This window comes from Acipenser ruthenus, chromosome 5, assembly GCF_902713425.1.
Source record: "Acipenser ruthenus chromosome 5, fAciRut3.2 maternal haplotype, whole genome shotgun sequence".
Classification (NCBI taxonomy): domain Eukaryota; kingdom Metazoa; phylum Chordata; class Actinopteri; order Acipenseriformes; family Acipenseridae; genus Acipenser; species Acipenser ruthenus.
The window spans coordinates 32,760,418-32,786,341 of NC_081193.1; the positions used below are offsets into that span (position 1 = coordinate 32,760,418).

At 36.8% G+C, this 25,924-nt stretch overlaps 1 protein-coding gene across 15 annotated transcripts in view; it reads right to left on the minus strand.

Annotated features, from left to right (window-relative positions):
* LOC117402914 (receptor-type tyrosine-protein phosphatase kappa-like) overlaps positions 1-25,924 on the minus strand; it is a 206,625-nt gene that overhangs the window by 138,387 nt on the left and 42,314 nt on the right. For all 15 annotated transcript variants that reach the window (XM_034004568.3, XM_034004565.3, XM_059024017.1 and 12 more), the window contains exons 2-3: positions 19,472-19,594; positions 871-1,142 (exon numbers count right to left, since the gene is read on the minus strand). In XM_034004568.3, the coding sequence (XP_033860459.3) occupies positions 871-1,142; positions 19,472-19,594 (395 nt within the window). The remainder of the gene's footprint in view (positions 1-870; positions 1,143-19,471; positions 19,595-25,924) is intronic.

Here is a 25,924-nt window from a genome sequence, read left to right on the forward strand (position 1 = left end):
GGCATCATTCTTGAACAACAGTCAAGACAAATAACTCAAGTGAAACATATGATGCTTTAGACAAGGAGCACTAGAATTAACCTATTTAATCCACCCTGTATTGCAATTGGTATTTAGCGTAGTCTACAGCAGTGTTTCCCAACCCTGTTTCCGGCGGCACACCATGTCTGCTGGCTTTCATTCCAACGCAGCGCTCGATTGCTTAATTGAACCGTATCAATAAAACAAAGAGCTTGAAAACAACAGGAAAATGCCCAGTTAATCACTTTATTAGTTCAATTGCGTTCACTGTGTGCCGCCAGGAACAGGGTTGGGAAACACTACAGCACTGGCAAGTGATCTGAAACATTAATCAATATAAAAAGGTTTCCAGTTAGAAGATTGGTCATTCAAAAAATGAACCACTACAGGAACATTTTAGTGCAAATCTGACCCACTTATTTACTTGCATCTGACAGCTACTACAGCATACAGCAATGCTATGATGCATCCTTCAGTTCAATTTAAATATATTTTTGATGCCTGTTGTGGCTGGTTAGATTTGTATTCGTTATTTAATAGAATGTGTAAAATCAAGTGTGAAGAATTAAATCTGTATGCAAGATGTCACTTTTTTTCTGAAGGCAGCACTCTAAAGTTGAAAACAAAAACTTCGGTCTACATGAAAAACTGTGAAATGCAGATAACCATCTCAAAACAGACATAGCAAGGTTGTGATTATTAAATTATAAAACTAAGAGAATTTTAAATGCTTTTCTTGAAATCATCCATATACAATATAAAACTAAAAAAGGACCCAATATAAATATATTGAAATATTTTGATCAGGGGTTTAAAAAAATAAATAAATTAAAAAAAGGTGAGAATTACCTGATATTCATTGGGCCAGAAGGTACTAACAGCCAGCTCTGCTCGAAGCCAGTCTCTGCCAGTGAAGCTAGTCACATTCCAGATAGGATTAGCAAGAGGTCCCTTGTTAACCTTTACCAAGATGTTTAATGTCCCAGGGCTTGAGCCATCTTTGGTGTACAATAAGTAGTTGAAGTCAATACAGTGGGTGTCATTTTCTTTCATCACTGGAAGCTGAATACGTGCTTTTTCTCCAGAGTCATGCTGTGAGGAGTCAACCATCATGTACGACCCTGTGAAAGGATTCAAATAAAACAAACTTAAGTAAAAAATCAAGTTTACTTAAATGCCGCAGCTTGCAAAGTCAGAACAGATAGACATCACTAATGGGACAAGTTAAATTAATGAACACCAATATACAGACGTGCTCAAATTTGTTGGTACCCTTACAGCTCATTGAAATAATGCTTCATTCCTTCTGAAAAGTGATGAATTAAAAGCTATTTTATCATGTATACTTGCATGCCTTTGGTATGTCATAGAATAAAGCAAAGAACCTGTGAAAAGAGATGAATTATTGCTTATTCTACAAAGATATTCTAAAATGGCCTGGACACATTTGTTGGTACCCCTTAGAAAAGATAATAAATAATTGGATTATAGTGATATTTCAAACTAATTAGTTTCTTTAATTAGTATCACACATGTCTCCAATCTTGTAATCAGTCATTCAGCCTATTTAAATGGAGAAAAGTAGTCACTGTGCTGTTTGGTATCATTGTGTGCACCACACTGAACATGGACCAGAGAAAGCAAAGGAGAGAGTTGTCTGAGGAGATCAGAAAGAAAATAATAGACAAGCATGGTAAAGGTAAAGGCTACAAGACCATCTCCAAGCAGCTTGATGTTCCTGTGACAACAATTGCAAATATTAAGAAGTTTAAGGTCTATGGAACTGTAGACAACCTCCCTGGGCGTAGCCGCAAGAGGAAAATCGACTCCAGAGTGAACAGAAGGATAGTGCGAATGGTAAAAAAAGAACCAAGGATAACTGCCAATGAGATACAAGCTGAACACCAAGGTGAAGGTACGTCAGTTTCTGATCACACCATTCGTCGCTTTTTGAGTGAAAGTGGGCTCCATGGAAGACGACCCAGGAGGACTCCACTTTTGAAAGAAAAACGTAAAAAAGCCAGACTGGAATTTGCTAAAATGCATATTGACAAGCCACAATCCTTCTGGGAGAATGTCCTTTGACAGATGTCTCAAAACTGGAGCTTTTTGGCAAGTCACATCAGCTCTATGTTCACAGACGAAAAAATGAAGCTTTCAAAGAAAAGAACACCATACCTACAGTAAAACATGGAGGAGGCTCGGTTATGTTGTGGGGCTGCTTTGCTGCGCCTGGCACAGGGTTCCTTGAATCTGTGCAAGGCACAATGAAATCTCAAGACTATCAAGGCATTCTGGAGCGAAACGTACTGCCCAGTGTCAGAAAGCTCTGTCTCAGTCGCAGGTCATGGGTCCTCCAACAGGATAATGACCCAAAACACACAGCTAAAAGCACCCAAGAATGGATAAGAACAAAACATTGGACTATTCTGAAGTGGCCTTCTATGAGTCCTGATCTGAATCCTATCGAACATCTATGGAAAGAGCTGAAACTTGCAGTCTGGAAAAGGCACCCATCAAACCTGAGACAGCTGGAGCAGTTTGCTCAGGAAGAGTGGGCCAAACTACCTGTTAACAGGTGCAGAAGTCTCATTGAGAGCTACAAAAAACGTTTGATTGCAGTGACTGCCTCTAAAGATTGTGCAACAAAATATTAGGTTAGCGGTCCCATCATTTTTGTCCATGCCATTTTCATTTGTTTTATTATTTACAACATTATGTTGAATAAAAAATCAAAAGCAAAGTCTGATTTCTATTAAATATGGAATAAACAATGGTGGATGCCAATTACTTTTGTCAGTTTCAAGATATTTCAGAGAAAATTGTGCATTCTTCGTTTTTTGTGGAGGGGTACCAACAAATTTGAGCACGTCTGTATGTAAACCTATGTACTTTTAAAATTGAAATGTTAATGATTAGGAGGCAACGGTAACATGTTTTACAACTCTAAGGGAAATAAAATACATATTTAAAGGCCTGCTTTGATCAATCCCATGTATGAGACTTTCTGGAGGAAGTTATGGAGAGTGCATATATTGACCACTGCAGGTAGGAGTCATGGCTCATAGGTGACGCAATCTAAAAATGAACATACAAGCCTGATATCTTAACTTCCCAATAGTATTGTAGCATGCACGGGGATAGGGGTCATGGCTCGTAGTGACGCAATCTAAAAAATGAACACATAAGCCTGATATCTGCTCTTGCAAGTGAGCCCAGCTCTTTTGTACAGCGGTATTGACGCTATGCTTCAAAGCAGGAGGTCCTAGCTTTCCGTCCGACCTCCGCCTGCTAGAAGCCCCTGCTTGTAGGAACCGAGGTTCGCCACAGTATCATGTGTGCACTTGTTTGTGTGCAGACAGATAGACGATAGACAGGTGGAGTACACACACAGACAGATGTTGCGGAAGAGGAATGCATAAAATGGAGAGAACAGTCCAGTGACATTTTAAACATTTCATGACATAAATCCAGAACCATTTAAGATGTTCTTAACAATATGGGGCATTTTAATAATTTAAAACAGGAGGTGGATCTTCACTTCCTTTATAATTATATATTGTAAACTTCAGACCTATTTGAAACACCAGAAGAATTAATAGTTAAAAGCCAGCAATATTAAGATGCATTGTCTTTTAGAATAAAAGACCCATAGGTATTCACCTGTTCATATCTGAGCGCAGACACCATCTCAGAAGCCAAACAAAATAATCTGTTGTGATGTTCAATCTCTTATTAAATGACCCAAGCTGGTGACTTAAATTTTGGTAACTCACAAGAAAAAAAAACATTATTACAATAACTAATATTCAATGGTCCATTTTGGCCTTAATGCGTTGTTGTTCTAATTATCCTAATATCATTTAGATTTTCAAACATTTAAATTCAATTTGAATGCATTAGCTACATATGGCAGCCCTGAAGCAGAACATCAGGAGAGGCTCCTAACAGCATTCGCAACAGTTTGTCACACTGCCAGTTTCACCTGTTCCAAGAAATGTTACACACCACACAATAGGGGGGAGTGACAAAATTGGATTGAGGAGTTTGGGTTCCAAAGAGAAGGACTATAAATAAAGGAAAAAGAATGTTTGTCTCAGAACATTGTTATTAAAAATCTAAAAAGACTAGAAAAGAAACAGAAGATTAACTAGTCAATAACATCGCCAAGACAGTTGGATCCATCTCTTCAGACACCACGTGTGACAGTGTAGTGGTGGAACAGACATCACAGAATCACGGGTACAGGTGCAAACAACCTCACAATGGTAGAGGTGCGTGCTTTGACGGGGAACACAGTCCAAAGAAACAAAACTAAAAAATCACAGGTCCCAATAGAGCGAGTCCCTCTCAGCTCTTTGGTGCTGGAAAGTGCAGGTGTTAAAGTGTCCAGTTCAGTAGTGCGGGGTGTGTGATGTCCAAGGTGAAAGTGCTGGCAGTAGTGCAGCAGCTCCTTGGCGTGACAGATCACTCTGACCCCAGTCCTGACAATAAACACACACACACACCTCAGCAACAAAGTTTCAGTGTTACCTCAAAGGCCCCGCACTTACAAAATGACAGCCCTTCTATACTAGGAGACTCCACCCCAGGATCAGCGCAACTCAGCACCCCTGCCAGTTGTCTAATGTGCAGCACAGCTGATCACAGTAATCTTGTTCCCTAATATGGTAATTTCGTCCTGCACTAAGATGGTCGACTTCCATTTCCGCCCCTCTCTCCAAGCCGGCCTGTCTCGGTACAGGTGTGCGAGTACCTCTGTTTAGCGCCCTCTTGGGTTGGGAGGGAGATTTGGAGCTCCGATCCTCTCGCTCCCTGTCACAACCTTGTATGGGCTACATAGTTTTGTTTAGAGATACATTTTTCCAGTTTATTAGAAAGCCAACTTTGTGGCTGTCCCAGCTTTTGTACATTCACGGAAGATTAAGCTGTATGGTTTAAATCATACGATACAGTGAGATATGTGGAAAAGGTTTATGTTTTTTAGTTAGATTCATTTAACTAGAAGTCAATGAAAACACTCATCAGCTCTTAAATTTAATATTCTTGGTTTGTAAAAATTCTCATCATCATCATCATCATGTAGGCTACTTATGTTTGACATACATTATCAGTACATAAACCAAGCATATGGAAAAAACTGTTTGCTCCACAATGAACTTTACAACAGAGTTTGCAGATGACACTCATAAGCAACTGTTTTACCTGTTTATTTTGAATGACTGATTCTTAGATTATATATTCCTCCAAAAAGAAAGCGGCTGAATAACTAATGAACCAAACTAGTGGCTAGATTCCTGCTGAAAATACTCACAACATCTGTGGTGGAAAAACAGAGGTGCAGAAAAAACAGTCTAAATAATGGTGCATAGCACTATCTCCTTTGAAAATAACCCCCATTGTCTTTTAAAAATGGTTCTAAAAATAAAGAAAATATATTTAAAATGAATGCCTGGTGTTATTCATACATACTGCATGCAGGGAAGTATTAAACATTTGTTTTTCTGTGTTATTTTAATTTCATGTGACAGGTTGTACCCTGATGACAAGAACAGTGGGGATACCAATATTGTCTGATCCCTAGAGGGAGATGCACCAAAATATAATTAGACTGGTGGCTTTCAACCCTAGATAGGCAGACCATCAAGACTGAAAAAGCCCCCAAAGTTAAGGAACATTCTGAATCCTGCTTGCTGCAATACTCAGGTAAACAAATAAATGAAAGCATGTCAGTGCTAAGGACCAGAGAGTTGCAGCAGTGACCTACGGTCCAAACATCAGTCCAAAATATGCCTGTTATACCAAAAGCTCTGGTTGGAACAAGCCTTTGGCATATTATTTCCAGCACATCACTTTGCTTATTTTAAGTAACTGATTTTGTAAGGCAGAAACTGTCCTTTGAGATTCTTCATCTTATTTTCAGTGGTGTCCTGCAGGCTAATTCAAAGAGCAGCACAATTACATCTCATTGCACATTGGTTTCAATTAACCAGACGTCATAAAAACTACAATAAAATTAATTATAAATCAAAGTGCCACTATGCTTGAGGTTTCAAAACAACCTTTTTATATGCATTTTCAAAGGGGAAAGTAAATGATCTAATGGTTTGCTTTCAATAGACCCTTGGGCTTATATTGTTTGTTCTCAAATTAGAAAAGTTTTCTTCCACTGTTAGATGAGACCAAAATACAGCAATACAGCAAACAGTGAAGGCTTAACTTTAAACAACCGAAAGGCAAACCAAATGCTTCTACAGCTTTTCACTGCTTTAGGGTGGATAAGGAGGAGGTCCGGATACTAAGTTTTAGTCTGGATACTTAAGTTTAGCCACAAGAGGTTGTAAAATGTACTTGATTTAATAGATTCATGGTAATTTTCAGGAACATTTTTTAATGTGTGTATGTCCAGTTAACAGATTAGAACGAGGTGACCAGAACTGAACACAATATTCTAGGTGGATGACCTTTGCTGCTGCATCACTGTTTGCCACTCCTCCTATTTTTGTGTTGTCTGCAAATTTAACAAGTTTGCTTACTATACCAGAATCTAAGTCATTAATGTAGATTAGGAATAGCAGAGGGCCTAACTGATCCCTGTGGTACACCACTGGTTACCTCGCTCCATTTGAGGTTTCTTCTCTAATCAGTACTTTCTGTTTTCTACATGTTAACCACTCCCTAATCCATGTGCATGCATTTCCTTGGATCCCTACTGCATTCAGTTTGAGAATTAATCTTTTATGCGGGACTTTGTCAAAAGCTTTCTGGAAACCCAAATAAACCATGTCATATGCTTTGCAATTATCCAGTGTCAATGTTGCATCCTTAGAAAAATCAAGCAGGTTAGTTAGACATGATCTCCCTTTCCTAAAACCATGCTGACTGTCTCCCAGGATACTGTTACCATATAGGTAATTTTCCATTTTTGATTTTATTATAGTTTCCATAAGTTTACATATAATAGGAGTCAGGCTTATTGGTCTGTAGTTACCTGGTTATGCCAAAATGAAAAATAAATACCAATTAAAATGAATACATAAATAAATATATAAATAAATAAAATAAAAGACATGTATTTATGTTTATTCATTTATGTATACAAATGCATTATGGTTTGTTCTTTTTTTTCATGTACTGTACAGTGCTTTGCGACACTTGTATAAAAAGTGCTATATAAATGCAATAAATGAAATAAATACATTTATTTATTTTTCATTTTGGCAAAGCAGCACCATTATCTATTTTGTCCTCAAATCTCAGAAATCTCTAGCAGCACATTGGGCTCCCAGAAGTCCCCCACTCTTTAATTAACTGCCTATTTACAGTACATACTGCCCTCTATAAAAATACAGTAAGATAAAATAAATATACATATATATATATATATACATATATATATATATATATACATATATACATATATATATATATATATATATATATATATATATATATATATATATATATATATTATTTACACTGCCCAATTGTGGGTCCGTCATCATAATTGCACATACAATTGTGTTTCAATCCAATTGCACTGAATCAGGACTCCGGTATACAAGCTTGGGGTTTCTCAGTATTTAAAACACCAAGCAAAGCAGATTCATTCATTCAAAATAATTCAAAACCAGAACAGCATTTGCTCCAGTGCAAAAGTTTGCACGACTTGAAATAAAATAAAGAATTACATACTAATACAAAATACAATTGCCAAATAGTATTTATTTATAAGTACTTTTCGTATAAACCTCCCAATATAAAATGTATTTCTATGTTTGCTTTATAATGAGTTTTCGTTTTATATTTGCATTTCACTTTATATGTTGCATTTCGTTTTATTTCGTATTTGCGAAAAACACAGAGCTCTACTTATAATCAGAGTCACTCCACCCACAGCAGACTTTTTATTTTAGCATGGGGTCTGTTTGAAATACATTCCCATCTCCATTAGGACTTTGAAACCGGCGGAACCATTTTAGATGGAAAATACTCAATCCAACCACATCAACCCTTTAGATTTTTGTACATGGCATACATTAATTAGGTGCCCACTTCATTTGCATAACATTCCTCTTACTGTCAGAATTGGAGTTTTGTGACTGTTCATCCTTCCTGGCCATTTTAGATTTTTGCTCAAAACACAAAACACAGGTCGGAAAGTTAAAACATTAGGTTATTATCTTTGTTCCCTGAAATAGGAATATTAACCATTACAAAATGGATGTTTCCCCTTTAACACTGGAACCGCCAAGGCCATCAATTTGACAGTTTTCACTTTTAAAACTGAAATTAATCTGCATGTGTGAAAGATACGCGGTTGTCTGTTCTTGACTTTTCCTAAATACTTGTATTAAATACCCTGACGGCGTTTGAAAGGCAGGATTGCATAAATGAAAAAGTTAGAATCCCCTCTTACCTAGACCCGCCAGATGCTGTCAAATTGACGGCTACATAGAAATAACAGTATTTCACTTACAGTATAGTATTATATATCAGTCAGGACCATGCCGGCGATGTATTGAACTGATTAGATCAATCTGCAGCCCTTACATAAATTCAACTGTGAATACAACCAAGTATGGAGTTGACATTTTAGACCAGGTGGCATGGGGTACTTCATGCTTTTATTCTTTAAGAAATGCAGAAACAATAACTAGGAGAAACTATACTGTATATCCTATTGCAGCTAGGCAAAGAATCATTTTGTATAGAAAAGTGCAAAGCAGGTATGCGCTAAAGGTACTGTATCGACCCCCGTGCGAGCCAACAAATGCAATGGTAACACACTTTAGTGGTACCCAAATTGTAAGAAGACAGTGCACTGCATGCAGGTATGTGATTTAGGAGAGCACTTTAGCTTCTTTGATAGCATCTTGTGATTGTAAACCCCATTCCATTTAATTACAAACGTTACTGTATTTCAATTATGTCTGTATAAAAGCAGTTATGTCCAAATGTTTGTTTTTTATTTACATAGTTTGCAAATACAATCCTTTTTATGTCTATAGGCTACATAAACACATTTATTTTGAATTTTCTGTTCTTTATTTCGTTTGTACAGTTTTGTACGATCATAATATACCCACGCATTTCTGTTCACAGGTGGTTGTTTTTTATGCACTCAGCTGCGTATAGCCTATGCATATTTTAGGTCTGTATAGGTATATAAACCCATAGCTTTGGTTGTATAGTATATAATATACCTGAATATACAGTAATCTCTGTTCAAATGTTTATTACATTTTGTATTGTTTTTTGCAGTTGCGCTTCATGTATATAAATAGTTTTCTGTTCAAATGTCCATTATATTATTTTGGTTGTGTAGATGCTTTGTGACGTGGCTGGATAAAACTACAACATAAATCTGATTGTTTGCCCTTTCATTATAACATTATTGTTTTTAATAAGGCCGTCAAATTGACGGCTCATGGCGGTTCTAGGTATGCCTATAACTCCGGTGGTAGTGACACCCGAATCTGAAACTTTATACCAAAGTTTTTATGATGTTTTTATTCATGTGAAGCGCTTTGCGGCAATTTTTATTGTGAAAGACACTATTAAAAATAAAGATTATTATTATAACCTGTGCACCAGAATGCCAAATTTCCAGTAAGCACAAAAATCAATTTTAAAAATGTGGTATCAAATAACTAACTATGGCCTCACCTTGAGGGAGTTTGTTGTATACATGAAATCAAGTAATTCAGATCTGTCTTTGACATACAACAACCCAGAAGTCATCATCAAATGTTAAGCGGTAATGGCCCTAGGGCATTATTTACACATTTCTTTGGTGCTTGGGTTGTTTCCAATAAAATATTTCTTTCCAACACTTGTCCCCATGAGAAACAGGCAATAAATGGTCTTGCCAAGGTTCAAGAGGCATTTCCTCTGATGCACCAGCGTAGATTTAGCTAGGGACAGTAGGGGCATGTCCCTACCAATGTCAAGGAAACGTTGAATTGTCCCTACCAATAATTTTGATAAATCTGAAATGTCTTTTGTCAAGTCATTTTATCCGCTCCACAAAGGGTTAAATGTCAAGATCCCCTCATTGCTCCTCCCGCCTCCAAATAAATGCTAATTTGATTGGCTTAGGCCCTAGGTTCTCAACCGGGGGGGCACGTGAACGTTTGAATAATAACGTACTAGTAATAACAGTGACGTGCCAAATGATACTCCCGATTTCGCCCTTTGAGTGCAGCGAGTTATTAAAGAGAGAAAAAGAGATACCGGTAGCTTTAAAAAGAATGGCACCCTGGGATTTGTAGGTGTTTGGTGGGTTTTTGGGGTGCAATCATCAGACAAGAAAACTACAAATTCCATAATGCATCACTGTAACACAGACTCAGGGACCAAGGCTGACGTCAGGGACCAAACAGAGTCTGTGTTGTTTTCATTGAGGCGCGAAAGTGCATAAGGACTTGGGAGTGAAAGGAAATTCTCCGGGTTTAAAATAAAAAAAAAATTCTAGTCATTCTTAAACGGTGTATATTGTGCCACAATTTTCACATTTACTTAAAAAATAAGAATAAATATAATCAGTTTAATTCGATATTTAGTTTGTGTTTGTTGATTAATGCGTTATCACATTATTTCTATCCTCCTCTTTCCTCCCTTTGTAACTAACTTAATCCTTGCTTGATATTTTTTTGTATCGTGTGTGTAAAAAGTGAACATGAACAGTGTATATGTATTTGATTGAATGGACAGTGTGACTATCCAGGAGGCTAAATAAACGCACTATATTATATAGGCAGTTTATTTTTATATATATATATATATATATATATTATATATATATATATATATATATATATATATATATATATATATATATATATATATAGTTAAATTTAAAAGGGGGGTGGGGGCAGGGGCAGGATAGATATAAAAAATAAATTTCAGTTGGGTGCGAGTAAAAAAATGTTGAGAACCGCTGGCTTAGGCTGGACTCTGGAAAGACGCTCATCTGAAGTTGCCGCTTGCCGGTCAGTCTAATAGGAGTGTGAGCCACTGACAATGAAAGCCAGGTGCCTGGGCTGCAGGTATTGTCAGGTCATCAGCAACATAGTTCGAGTGAATAAACCTACCTACCTTACTTTTTGAATAACGGCTTCTTTCTTGCCACCCTCCCATACAGGCCAGTGTTATGCAGAGCTCTTAATATGGTTGACTGGTGCACCATTACTCCACTCCCAGCCACTGAACTCTGTAGCTCCTTCAAAGTGATTGTTGGCCTCTCTGTGGCTTCTCTCACAAGTCTCCTACTTGTTTGAGCGCTGAGTTTTGAGGGACGGCCTTTTCTTGGCAGTGCCTGGGTGGTGTGATGCAGCTTCAGCTTCCAGATTATTGATCCAACTGTGCTCACTGGGATATCCAAACACTTGGATATTATTTTGTACCCTTTCCCTAATCATGCATTTGTATTACTTTCTCTCTAACTTCTGAATGCTCTTTGGTCTTCATTTTCCTTCAGATTCACAGCCTGGCAAATGATCCTTCAACAGTGGGGTTTTTATCCAGAAAATGTGATAGCAACTTTAATGGTTCACAGGTGGAGGCCAATGGTAAGGTAATTGTGTCCTCTTAGGGCAATTTCTTTCATCGGTGTAAACTGGGAGCTTCCATAGCACAGAGGTTGAATACTTATGCAAGCAAGTTATTTCAGTTTTTTTATTTTTCTTAAAAATATCTCCCAACATAAAACAAATGTCTCCTTACAATAATTGATTTTGAGTTTCAGTGTTTTAAAATAAAATATCAAACAGAATGAAATTTCAATGTACCATTTGTAATTCAGTAATATGAGAGAATTGGTCAGGGGTCTGAATACTTTTGCAAGGCACTGTATATATAACAAACACAGATTTAGATACTGTGATGTATTTTTTTTTTTTAAATCTGTGATCTTTAGTTGCTTTTGTGCATTTTCATTTGCAAGTGAACTATGACATTAAGGCCTTATCGAGCACTATATTCTGCAATTTTGAATACTGACTTTGGATAATGTTAATTCGGGAAACTTTTTTGTAAATCTTTTGCTAAATTGCATTGCCTTTTACTTTTTTACACAGTTCTGTGCATTGGGTAACATTTTGATTTCATTTTACTGTTGGGTTGTTCATGGAATTTTACATACTGCTACAATACATACTGGATTTAAAAATATGTACTGTATTACAGTCCATGTGTCGTCTTTTGGCAAGTGATATTTTTAGAATCATATCGTTTTAAATTAAAATACTTCTGTTGAAAATATAGTACTGTAACAACAAAAACAACTACAGGACTTATTTTAAAACAGTCCTTTCAGCTATGTATTTTTAACATTGCATATTTTGTGTGTTCCCTGAAAAACAGACAAGGGTTGGAATGGGCCAAAATGAAATAATCAGATATGCGTCGCACTCATTTAACCATCACTTAAGTTCAAATTTCGGGTTGCGGGTTCAGGTGCTGTAATAGCAGGTCTGGTTCGCAAGCGGGACTGACTCGGGGACCCAACTAAAACATTTCTAAGCATTTAGTTTTTACCATTTCTTTACTAATGTAAAAAAGGAATTGTGATCTTTTTGAAAGACCATCTGTTGTGCTCGCTATTTTACATATTGATAACACTATGTAACACAATTTTTGTTCCTGGGTAGTAAGTGTTATTTCCTAATTGCTTATGCCTCAAAAGTATAGAAAATGGCTATTATTCCCCACAAACCTTGCTTTTGTGACCAGGACAGTGACAGTGAAATTTACCTATTTCCAATGAGAAAACGGGCGAATTTGTGTCTTTTCGTTCACAAAGTCAGAAAAAAACAACATATGAATCCAAATTAACATGTATTTATACCAAAGTAATACAAAAAAAGATTTAGAAGTGAGTAGTTTTTCGAGATTTACAATTATACTGTAAATCACTTTCACAGCCCCCAAATGTAGTCTCCCATCATGTTCTCGTTATACTGTCCTTGGTAGCGGCGTTCAAAGTCCAGTATATCCTGGTGGAAGCGTTCGCCTTGCTCCTCCGAGTACGCTCCCATGTTCTCCTTGAATTTATCAAGATGAGCATCAAGGATATGGACTGTGAGGGACATCCTACAGCCCATTGTGCCGTAGTTCTTCACCAGAGTCTCAACCAGCCCCACATAGTTTTCGGCCTTGTGATTGCCCAGGAAGCCCCGAACCACTGCAACAAAGCTGTTCCAAGCCGCTTTCTCCTTACTAGTGAGCTTCTTGGGGAATTCATTGCACTCCAGGATCTTCTTTATCTGTGGTCCGACGAAGACACCGGCTTTGACCTTTGCCTCAGACAGCTTAGGGAAGAAGTCTTTCATAAGGCCCAATTTGATGTGCAGTGGTGGCATCAGCACCTTCCGGGGGTCCCAGCCGTACTCATCATACTTCAAGGTCTTGATGCTGTTGTAATCCTCTTTGAGGTGCACCGAGTGAGCCAGGGGAAGAGACGGGTACTTGTTACCATTATGGAGCAGCACGGCTTTGAGGCTCCTGGATGAGCTGTCAATGAAGGACAGTATAACGAGAACATGATGGGAGACTACATTTGGGGGCTGATTCGTGAAAGTGATTTACAGTATAATCGTAAATCTCGAAAAACTACTCACTTCTAAATCTTTTGTAGTCATTTTTGTATTACTTTAGTATAAATACATGTTAATTTGGATTCATATGTTGTTTTTTTCTGACTATGTGAATGAAAAGACACAAATTCGCCCGTTTTCTCATTGGAAATAGGTAAATTTCAAAATATCACTGTCCTGGTCAGAAAAGCAAAGTTTGTGGGGAATAATAGCCATTTTCTATACTTTTGAGGCATAAGCAATTAGGAAATAACACTTACTACCCAGGAACCAAAAAAAAAATAAAAATATTTGTTACACGGTGTAATGCACAGGTAATCCAGATTACTGAAAATGTATTAGTACAATATTTTACTGCATAAGGGCCCTTCACTTTTCACAATATTTTATATTTTCTTGAGAAGCAAGTCATTTTTTAACAAGTAAATTTTACTTAAAACGTCAACAAACTATGGCCAGGGCAAGGAAAGGTCTGTCCCCATCACTTCTGGCACCTGGAAATAGTTTCCAGTGACGATTGCATCACCAATAAAGAATGTTAGAAGTTTTTAGGGGTTGTGGGAATGGGGGGCATATTCCATATACTGCTCAGTTTGGGACTGTTGATTTTTAAAGTCAACTACCCAGCCATAAAAAGTGCATTACCATTTGGCAGCTTCCATAAGCACGATACATGCTGAGGTTCAAAGATGTGCTTCATTAGAAATCTCAACAGACCTTCTTTCGAAGATCTATGCTAAAGCACCATGCTACATTTCACAGTGCCAAAATGCATTAACAAGTCATTATTCTCCTGTCTCAACAGGAATCAACTAATGATGTAACACTTTTTTTGTTTCCTTTTTCTCAAATTGCAAATACAGAGAATAAAAAAAAATAAAGATTTATTTAAGTTTCTTTAATAGAACAGAAGATAATTTTCACAATATGAATTTGACTTTTATAAAACCTCTTCCAAGCATACTTTCAGTCCACAGAAGTTAATAGCTGTTGCATTAAGTGGTTCCCTGTGAGAAATTCATTACCATTTTTCAGTCACCAGTCTGGTGCGTTCAGGCTGGCAGTTTTTAAAAGGGTACTTTAAGTGTTTAATAATCTGCTTCCTTGGTGTGCTGTGTACAGCTCCACATTGGGAGGGGTTAAAATAATTGTGTTGCTTCATATATAAATACTTTCAGAAGTCTCACAATGAATAAGCTCTCAGCAAATGTTATTTTGTAGAATGCACCTCATATAAAAAGTCATTTATGTTTATATATTTAAGTCTTGTACAGTGTTTGAGGTCATATTCCAGTTTGAAAGATATACAACCAAAGTTACATTTAGTACAGCATCCCCCTCCTCCTTTTCCACCATGCTTCATTAATCAACAATGAGTTATGAGATCAATAAGGATGACAAGTATGGTGCAAAGGTTAACCTTCTCTAGAGAAAGGCTTTACTAAGACCTGTTGACCATTACTAAATATGATACAAGTTAAAAATCAAATCACATCAGCTCAGCTGTGAAGGAAAGTAGTGATTAAATTGTATAACCTCTTGGATTTTTTTCCCCCCTATAAAATCTAGACACACGAAAGCTGCCATGGTGGTATCAATCTTAGATGTATTTAATTTCCCTTCTCCTTCCAATCCTTAAAGTTTCCACAGTCATTTTATGATTGATTGTTGTGGATTTTGATTTAGCCATATGCAGCAATGTGTACATTTTACTTATGCACAAAGGCAGTCAAAAATCAAATCTTGCTCATTCACTGTAGGAAAGCAAACTAATAAGATGCAGGTTACAAATTTGATTGGTTGATGAGCTTTGTCACAAAGTTTGGTCTTTTTTTCTATCTAAATTAAATAAGTGAAAAAAGGGTTTAGTGGGTCTTAATGTGGAGCTTGTTTTACAAAACTATTTTAAGTGTGTTCTATTCAGATTTGGGACACACAGCTTAACATTAAAAAGGACAGATTTATTGTTACTGACCAATCCATGGGATGAAAATGAAAATCCAGGATAATGGTCAAATACTTTGTGATGTACAGCGATCTCCCACTCTCTACCCCCTTTTTTGAAACCTTCAGATCCTCTTTCTGAAGATTATTCATGTCTGCAAGTCAGCTGTCACCCATTATAGCCTTGCGAACCAACTTGTCACATGCAAAATTATGCACGCTCACTACGTAAACAGAGATTAAATACTATATAATACAAACAAGTTATTTATTTTATCAATTTAAAAAAGTCTTTCTGATGTTGTAGTGTAGTACACAATCTAAATGTTAATTTACTGCATACTGACCTACAAAAACATGATTTGCATTGATTGTCAAAAATAATAAATTGTTGAGCACATAGTGGTTTAGAAGACATAGGAATCGACACACAAGTGTTGAAGTTTGAAATCTGCCAGATCGGAGGCATCAGCACCAGGTAATAAAGTTTGTACTACCCCCAGACCTTCCAGTAGAATTAATACAATTACTCGAGACACAATGACCAACGTTAATCTCATTTGTCTTCTTCATATATTTAAAAAAATTTAATAAAAAAAAAAAACACACATAGCCACAGCTGAAGTAAATATTGCCATAGGTATTGTTTCGTCTTTACTTTTACTATTTTGAAAACTTGTCAAGGTGTCATTTTGCTTTGTTAATATTGCTTCATTTTTTACACTTTGTTTGCATTTCATAAGGAAATAAATATCATTGTATGCACTTTTTTTAAGCTTTTCTTCCACTTTCACAGGAACCAGATCTTGGTCATATTGGGCCAGTGGAATGGGGACAGCAGTGCTTAAGGGATGACGAACCCCACTCACCTACTGAAAAAAAAAAAAAAAGTCTTTCTAGTCTCTAGTTGTACATCTGCCTGGCAATCCAAAAGGAGACCAAAACAGCAAGAGTTTAATTTATTTTAAAATGTAGCTGGTCACGTTGCACATCCTCCCAGTATTCCCAAGACTTCAGTAACTAGCCTTATGGATGACTTCTGGTTTGCCTAAAATGTGCCTAGACTCTGCAACTACTGTATCAAAGGAACTAACAAAACACCAAGATACTTTTAAAAACTAAACTAAAAACCTGCTGGTTTTCTTGAGCTTGTAATTGATTTCAAAGCTGCTGGCATCAAGTTCATGAAGTAGCACTGGAAATAATAAAAATGCTGTCCTCTGGATATCACTATTTAATATGGAAAACTGAGGGGGGGGGGGGGGGGTAAATCTATTTAGGAAAGCCGTAAGAGCTTCAGGTAGTTCGTTTACAAAGGCAACCTAGAAGAACAGCAGCAGGTTACAGGCTTCAAAAAAATAAAAATACTAAAACACACACATAATGACGACAAGACAATACACAAAGTACACATTACATTTAAAACAGCACACACAAGGCCTACTTAAGTACTGGAACAGTTTTTTTTATTTATTTTTTTATTACTACAGGAGATGTCAGTGGTGGTTAACAGGTTCCAGTCTGTAGCAACAGAAAAATCAAAATATTTTCTTCCAGCAACATTTTTACAGATGGTATATTAAAGTATTTTGTGCCACAGACATTACGTAGGCTGTAGGTAGGTTCAATTGGTTTTGATACTTGCCCCAGGTATCAACACCAAGTAGACTGAAAACATGGATTAGGTTAAATCAACAAGTATATTATGCAGTCAGTCATTCAGCTTCATGCTATTTGTACTTTATGTACTCTTTTCCAGTGTTTGGCATGTGTGTCAACAGTTGCATTAGTCTATTAAGATCCTGTTATATCAATTATTTTCTAAAAAGGTTGCCACTTCATTTCAATGAACACATTGAAATTATTTGACACATGCTGAAAATGCAAAATAGTATTTAATGCACACAGTAAAATTCACAAATAAGCATTTATAAAAAAAATAAAATAAGAGTAAATCACACACACACACAAATAGTTCTCACACTTTAGTCTAGGGACATCTGGTTTTGTGTGTTAAAAAAAAAAATCTTGCATTTAAATACTCAAGTACAGGGGCTCCCGAGTGGCGCATCCAGTAAAAGCACTCGCTAGAGTGCAGGATGCGCTCTATAGCCTGGACGTCGCGAGTTCGAGTCCAGGCTATTCCACAGCCGACCATGGACGGGAGCTTCCAGGGGGCGGCGCTCAATTGACTGAGCGTCATCCGGGGGGAGGGAGGGTTAGGTCGGCCAGGGTGTCCTCGGCTCACCGCGCACCAGTGACCCCTGTAGTCTGGCCGGGCGCCTGCGGGCTTGCCTGTAAGCTGCCCAGAGCTGCGTTGTCCTCCGATATAATAAAATAATTGGGCATTTCAAATTGGGGAGAAAAAATTAAAAACTAAATTGGCAACGACTAAATTTATAAAAAATAAATAAATAAAATACTCAAGTACCATCTACAAATCTTTCTGCAACCATAGGACCTCATATATATATATATATAAAAAAAGATGTTTAACTGAAAGATGAGTCAGTTTGAAACAGATAAATGTCCAGAAATGCACCATCAGTATTAAATGTTGCTAGGGGATGTTGCTTGTGAAATTATGAAATGTACATTACAAATCAGTGTACTTTTTTGTTATTTTTACTTAAATTTCCATTAAATAAAGATCATTTTCTAACAAAGCATAGAACACAATCTGACATTGCTGAAATGTCACTGGAAACAATGGACCAGAACTACATTCAAACAATGTGCAAATGACCTTTTCTGCTCTCTTGCATGATTAATTACGCAATATCTTATTAATTGGGAAATGCAGCCGAAACTGAAATACCTTAATTTCCTATGCATATCATCCTGTCTGAAAACAAGTGATTAAGCTGTTCATCAAAGGTTAAGAGACAAGGTCATAGAGCCCATGCATTTCAGTTATTCAATTACACTACCTGTCCTAATGTTATTTAAAACATATCAATTGTTCAGTATACTGCCAGCTACATCTTTCTGAACTGTTAGTTATAAATAAACGTAATTGCTTCAAAACACGAATTGAACCATCTTCCAATGAATTCTGCAGCTTCGACCTCAGAACCCTACATTTGGTGAATGGTTTTCGAATACAGATAAATTACGCATGTATGTATGTATGCATGTATGTATGTATGTATGTATGTAAACAAACAAACAAACTAGCCAGATTTTCTTCATTTAAATATAATTCAGTGCAGATGAAGCCTATGTTCTACCTTTACTGTAAGTTGGGTGAACTGTATTGCCCAATTGAAAGTAATAAAACTGTATAAATGTTCCAATAGTAGTGCTATATTAGGATTGAACAATGTGGCAAACCGGGAATAGCAACAGTAACAGATAGTAAAATGCTACAGTAATAAGCTATGTCCTTTGAAAAACCTAGCACTAACAGGTAACGCAATGTCCCCCTTAATATAATTTTTATACATGCAGAATTTAAGATGTAATCCAATGGTAAACCAGGATGTGCTACACAACATATGGTTTCTAGGAATACAGTAAAAATGTCACCAAAAATAGATCAACTCAGTTGCTTCAGTGTCAATTAAAGTTTGGTTGCATTTTGCTGTTCTTTTACTTGCTCTGAGAAAGTCGAGGTCTGTGCTTGCCAAAGAATCAAATGATAGGGGATAAACAGACAATGGTTTGGGGGTGTAAAATTATATAAATCTTCTGGTGACTGAGCTATGCTTATATTGAGTTAAGTGTTAAATGTTCTCACACCCCCTCCTCTTAAAAGGAGAGAATTCTCTTCAAGACCAAGACAGGTCCGTTGCCGAACAGTAAATCAATAAATGTAGCAATAGACTTTATGGATGATAAATGAGCTGAAATGCTCAGCACTATACAGTGTTAAACATGGTTTCATGCATAATGTGCACTCTTCTCACCTTGTGGTAGTTCTGTTGATAAATATGGAGCTTCCTGCACACTGACATGTGTCCAGTCGAAGTCATCATACAGATCTTGCTGGTAATCACATTGAGCAGGGCCATCATCAAAGGTACAGCCTCCTGGAAGATACAATACAAAATATTTGTTTAATTAAGAATCTTCAAATTTTCCCTATGGAGACCATTTCTGCACAAGCAGTGTTCATTGTGTTGGTTATAAACAATTTATAAATAAAAAAGGGGGGGGGGGGGTGTTATGGCCCTGGAGCAGAAATAGCTGTAGCTCTAATCAAAGTCCCCGATTAGGTGAAGGTTGATAGGTAATATGCATCATCAAAAAGCCATCAAGCTGTGATCTCATCAAGTTGTGTCCCCTGACAGTAAGATATTATTATACTGTATGGCAGATATACACAAACTACTACACGGATTCCCAGCTTTCAGTATTTTCCACAAAGAGTGCAATTATTTTTGCAAAGTTTATAAAATGTACATAAAAAGGTCAAAATATAGATTTTTGACAACTCAACCTTTAAAGGCCTTCAGGTGGCAGGCATAAAAAAGAAATAAAATTGCAATTTCAGTTTTAAATGGAGAGATTTAACAGGTGCTTACTAAATCATCCTAGTGGGAGGTGGAAAACCAATTGTATTATCTTCAAATGAGGAGTTTATCCTATTGTAGTAAATTTTAAATCTTGGAAGCCTACCGAAAGATACAATATTACAAATGTATATGTAAATGTATCCTCCTACTTCACAAAATGTTCTGTGTATTCTAAATCTGGGGCACCAGGGGGAGATACCCAAGGCAAGTGATCATTTCAGACCGCTTGGGGAACTTGACAGCAACTGTGATCAGCGCCATTTCATTTTTGGAAGAGGAAACGTCACCCAGTTCAGTGGCAGACAGACAGAGAAGTGTGTCTCTGCAGACTGGAGGCTCCAGCTGAGTAGCTCCAGCCCTGTCGTAGTGCGTGGGCAGCTCCTAAGTCACGTCATCATTCTACACTACAGCCCAATCACATGATAAGGGTGACCTTGAGCTTTATGTTATGAACATGCGTAATGTTATTGTTTAACATAGATAGAAAGTTGTACCCATATTGAGTTGGTGGAGTGAAGTAGGTTGTTCTTACTTAAAACGTAACAAACTCTTATTTCAATTACATATCACTGTTGAAGGCAGGAGAGCTGCCTACATTAAAATGCTGCTCCTTTTTGTAAGCCATCTATAAGACAAGGGACCAATATAGCGTAAGGCGGCACTTGGGCAGTACTTGGACTGACAGTACAGTATTAAGGTTTACTTCATGTTTAAAGATTTAATTTATGTAATATAAATTTGTTATGCTTTCACCTTAGATGGAAAATAAGTAAAGTTGTAATCTCCATTGGACTAAAGAGACATATTAATATGTTTCAAATATTTGAGAAATCTGCCAAGTACAGTGCCTTGCGAAAGTATTCGGCCCCCTTGAACTTTGCGACCTTTTGCCACATTTCAGGCTTCAAACATAAAGATATGAAACTGTAATTTTTTGTGAAGAATCAACAACAAGTGGGACACAATCATGAAGTGGAACGAAATTTATTGGATATTTCAAACTTTTTTAACAAATAAAAAACTGAAAAATTGGGCGTGCAAAATTATTCAGCCCCTTTACTTTCAGTGCAGCAAACTCTCTCCAGAAGTTCAGTGAGGATCTCTGAATGATCCAATGTTGACCTAAATGACTAATGATGATAAATAGAATCCACCTGTGTGTAATCAAGTCTCCGTATAAATGCACCTGCACTGTGATAGTCTCAGACGTTTAAAGCGCAGAGAGCATCATGAAGAACAAGGAACACACCAGGCAGGTCCGAGATACTGTTGTGGAGAAGTTTAAAGCCGGATTTGGATACAAAAAGATTTCCCAAGCTTTAAACATCCCAAGGAGCACTGTGCAAGCGATAATATTGAAATGGAAGGAGTATCAGACCACTGCAAATCTACCAAGACCTGGCCGTCCCTCTAAACTTTCAGCTCATACAAGGAGAAGACTGATCAGAGATGCAGCCAAGAGGCCCATGATCACTCTGGATGAACTGCAGAGATCTACAGCTGAGGTGGGAGACTCTGTCCATAGGACAACAATCAGTCGTATACTGCACAAATCTGGCCTTTATGGAAGAGTGGCAAGAAGAAAGCCATTTCTTAAAGATATCCATAAAAAGTGTCGTTTACAGTTTGCCACAAGCCACCTGGGAGACACACCAAACATGTGGAAGAAGGTGCTCTGGTCAGATGAAACCAAAATCGAACTTTTTGGCAACAATGCAAAACGTTATGTTTGGCGTAAAAGCAACACAGCTCATCACCCTGAACACACCATCCTCACTGTCAAACATGGTGGTGGCAGCATCATGGTTTGGGCCTGCTTTTCTTCAGCAGGGACAGGGAAGATGGTTAAAATTGATGGGAAGATGGATGGAGCCAAATACAGGACCATTCTGGAAGAAAACCTGATGGAGTCTGCAAAAGACCTGAGACTGGGACGGAGATTTGTCTTCCAACAAGACAATGATCCAAAACATAAAGCAAAATCTACAATGGAATGGTTCACAAATAAACATATCCAGGTGTTAGAATGGCCAAGTCAAAGTCCAGACCTGAATCCAAATCGAGAATCTGTGGAAAGAACTGAAAACTGCTGTTCACAAATGCTCTCCATCCAACCTCACTGAGCTCGAGCTGTTTTGCAAGGAGGAATGGGCAAAAATTTCAGTCTCTCGATGTGCAAAACTGATAGAGACATACCCCAAGCGACTTACAGCTGTAATCGCAGCAAAAGGTGGCGCTACAAAGTATTAACTTAAGGGGGCTGAATAATTTTGCACGCCCAATTTTTCAGTTTTTTATTTGTTAAAAAAGTTTGAAATATCCAATAAATTTCGTTCCACTTCATGATTGTGTCCCACTTGTTGTTGATTCTTCACAAAAAATTACAGTTTCATATCTTTATGTTTGAAGCCTGAAATGTGGCAAAAGGTCGCAAAGTTCAAGGGGGCCGAATACTTTCGCAAGGCACTGTATGTCTTTTTATTGTTTAAACACCTTGAAACAACTGGAACTACATTAAAATAACTTCACAGAAAATCACAGAGTGTGGATATTGCGGGACCCAGTACAAAGTCTTCACCCCAGGGTATGTGGGGAAATGGACAGCGGGGGGTTTTGAGGGTTTTCTATAGTGAAGCCTGGCTTCTGTTCAATGGACTGCTGTAAAATAGCGTCCCCATGAAATACTGTACTAGGGGTTGGGTTAGGACGTGGCGAATAGGCTGGTGATGTGATGTCACTATATAGGCAGCTCGTCAGTCTAGGCAAGTGAGGCATGGCCTCACCAAAGGCTAAAAAAAAAAAAAAATTCCCATATTCTTTTTATCCGAGAAATATAACACACATTTAAAGCATATTAAATACATTCAAGTCAACAGCAGTGCTAGTGACATTAAGTCTCAGCTGGCTTTCAGAAAGTAAATAGTGAAAGCACAACACCAGAAAGCTGGAACAATGTAATGCTGCCACACTACTACGTGAGGCACAAACCTTGAGCGCCTCACAAAGCTGCTTGTTACCATGGCAACTCACCACTCGGGTGTCCCTTTCTGAAGGCGTTGCTATGGTAACCACAGCTTGGTGATGCACCTACTGGATTTGACGCTGTTACAATTTGTGCGATTTTAATTTGTTCAATAATGACTTTAGTTGAATCGGATATTATATGCCACCTGAGGAAACTAAGTTTTACAGTAAGTTCCCAAGGACGGCAGAATAACACTAGCACTGGAGATTTTGAATAAAGATGGCACAAACACGGCAAGGAGTTCATAAAATGGAAGGCAGTGCTGTGAACAAATCTATTGTTGGCCATGGTTCCTTCTTTCAACTAAATAAGTCAAGGTTACTCTTTTAAATGGACGTAAAAACTGTCAATTTCTTGCCATGACATTACAAACCGCCTTGTTCAATTTCCTTGTTTAATGTCCTTGTTTGTTAATAGAATGTTTTAAACTGCTACACATTTGTGCTCAACAGCTTGACCTTCCAGTCCTTATCAACAAACTCAAATACTGTTAAATAACAAAAGTAGCTTGCCATGACTCAAAGGAATACATTGCAAGGTATGCTTCTGGGGAGCCCTTGGTCTGGTGCATTGATGGAAGAGCCCTCAGCATCCTGTTCTTCAAAGGATCAATAAAAATGTATAATATTTTCTGCACTCACATATCACCTGAGGTCTACTACTTCAATCCTCATTGGCCGAGTCATCTCATTTAATCATTTTTTTGTACTAATGATTTAATTGAGAGCATTTAATTATGGAAATAATGTTTTATACTAAGCCTTCAGGAGTTGAAAATATAAAAATATCAGCAAGGACTGCATGTCTTTGGCACTTGGAGATCTCTGTGTGTATACCACCTACCTAGTAGTAGTAGTATTTTTTTTTTTTTTTTTGGAGAATCTTTATTAAATTAGATGTCCATTTTACTTGTCTTCAGGCCTATTGAAGTATTAAGTCAGACAGCACTTTCCACAGTAGTCTGTCAAAGTGGCTGGCCATGAAGACCCCAGCACTGCATTCATCAGCAAGGCACTCACAAGACAGGCGGTGGATTTTGCCATTTTCATCAACCTTGTAGTACTTGAGCACAGCAAGCTTGACCTTCTTTCTCTTATGCTTGTAAAGACTTCTTTCTCGTCTTGGCACCACCATGGAGTCTCAGCACAAGGTGAAGTGTGGACTCCTGAATATTGTAGTCAGATAGAGTGCGCCCATCTTCCAGCTGTTTGCCGGCAAAGATCAATCTCTGCTGACCAGGGGGGATGCCTTCTTTGTAAGGCTGCAACGAAGGGCACATTTTGACTTTCAAAGATTCGGAACACATTACTGAAGGAAGGTTCGAACCTTCAATGGTACTAATTTGCATAATGTACTAGTGATGTCACCATAGCTACTTATTTGATTGAAAATCCTATTTTACAGGTAATCCATGAAAATGGAATAAAACATTTGTATGTAGTTTTAAAAATACATTATGTAGAACATTAATCACGTTTTTATAATTTAAATAAAAATACATGTTGCTTATTTACATGTAATTGATGCTGCTTGCATGTAAGCTTGCATTGCAGCAGCACTAACTGCAGCGGATTTAGGCAAAACAAACTTAATTTAACAGTCACCGTTCCAAGCAGGTTATTAGTCACATTTTACTACTACTAAAAATAATAATAAATAATAATATTATGAACTTAAAATGTGATTACTGTAAAATGATCCCAGAGATTGGATGTGCCTCCATGATTGTTTTTTGGTAGTCTGGGCAATTATATATATATATATATATATATATATATATATATATATATATTATTATATTATATTATATTATATTATATTATATTATATTATATTATATTATATTATATTATATTATATTATATTATATTATATTATATTATATTATATTATATTATATTATATTATATTATATTATATTATATTATATTATATTATATTATATTATATTATATTTATATTTATATTTATATTTATATTTATATTTATATTTATATTTATATTTATATATTTATATTTATATTTATATTTATATTTATTTATTTATATATATATATATATATATATATATATATATATATATATATATATATATATATATATATATAGGGGCAGCAGTGTGGAGTAGTGGTTAGGGCTCTGGACTCTTGACCGGAGGGTTGTGGGTTCAATCCCCGGTGGGGACACTGCTGCTGTACCCTTGAGCAAGGTACTTTACCTAGATTGCTCCAGTAAAAACCCAACTGTATAAATGGGTAATAGTATGTAAAAATAATGTGATATCTTGTAACAATTGTAAGTCGCCCTGGATAAGGGCGTCTGCTAAGAAATCAATAATAATAATAATTAATATATATATATATATATATATATATATATATATATATATATATATATATATATATATATAAATGAAATGTGGTTGTTTTTTCATGCTAGTAATGTTATCTATTGTGTAGGGGGAAAAAAAGGTCTGGCAACGAGAGAAATGTATGACTATTTTTTTCATCTGTTGTAAAAGCAGCCATTAATGAACTTTATACAAGGACAAGGACAAGGACAAGCTCAGTCTCTTGCATCAAGTGGACTATTACATCTTATGTTATGTCAACACCTGTACACCTGTTAAAACATCTCTCTGTTCCAGGCCTTTTTAACGTTTTAAACCCAGATATTTTGTAGTATTTTTTTATTTTAATTTATTTTATTTTTTGCAATAGGCATGCTCAAAATTGAATTTGTCCTGCAAATCTATACGTTAAATTTCAAATGTATGAAAATTAGTCCAGTGGGGGTCAAACCAAAAGCTTTGAGACACT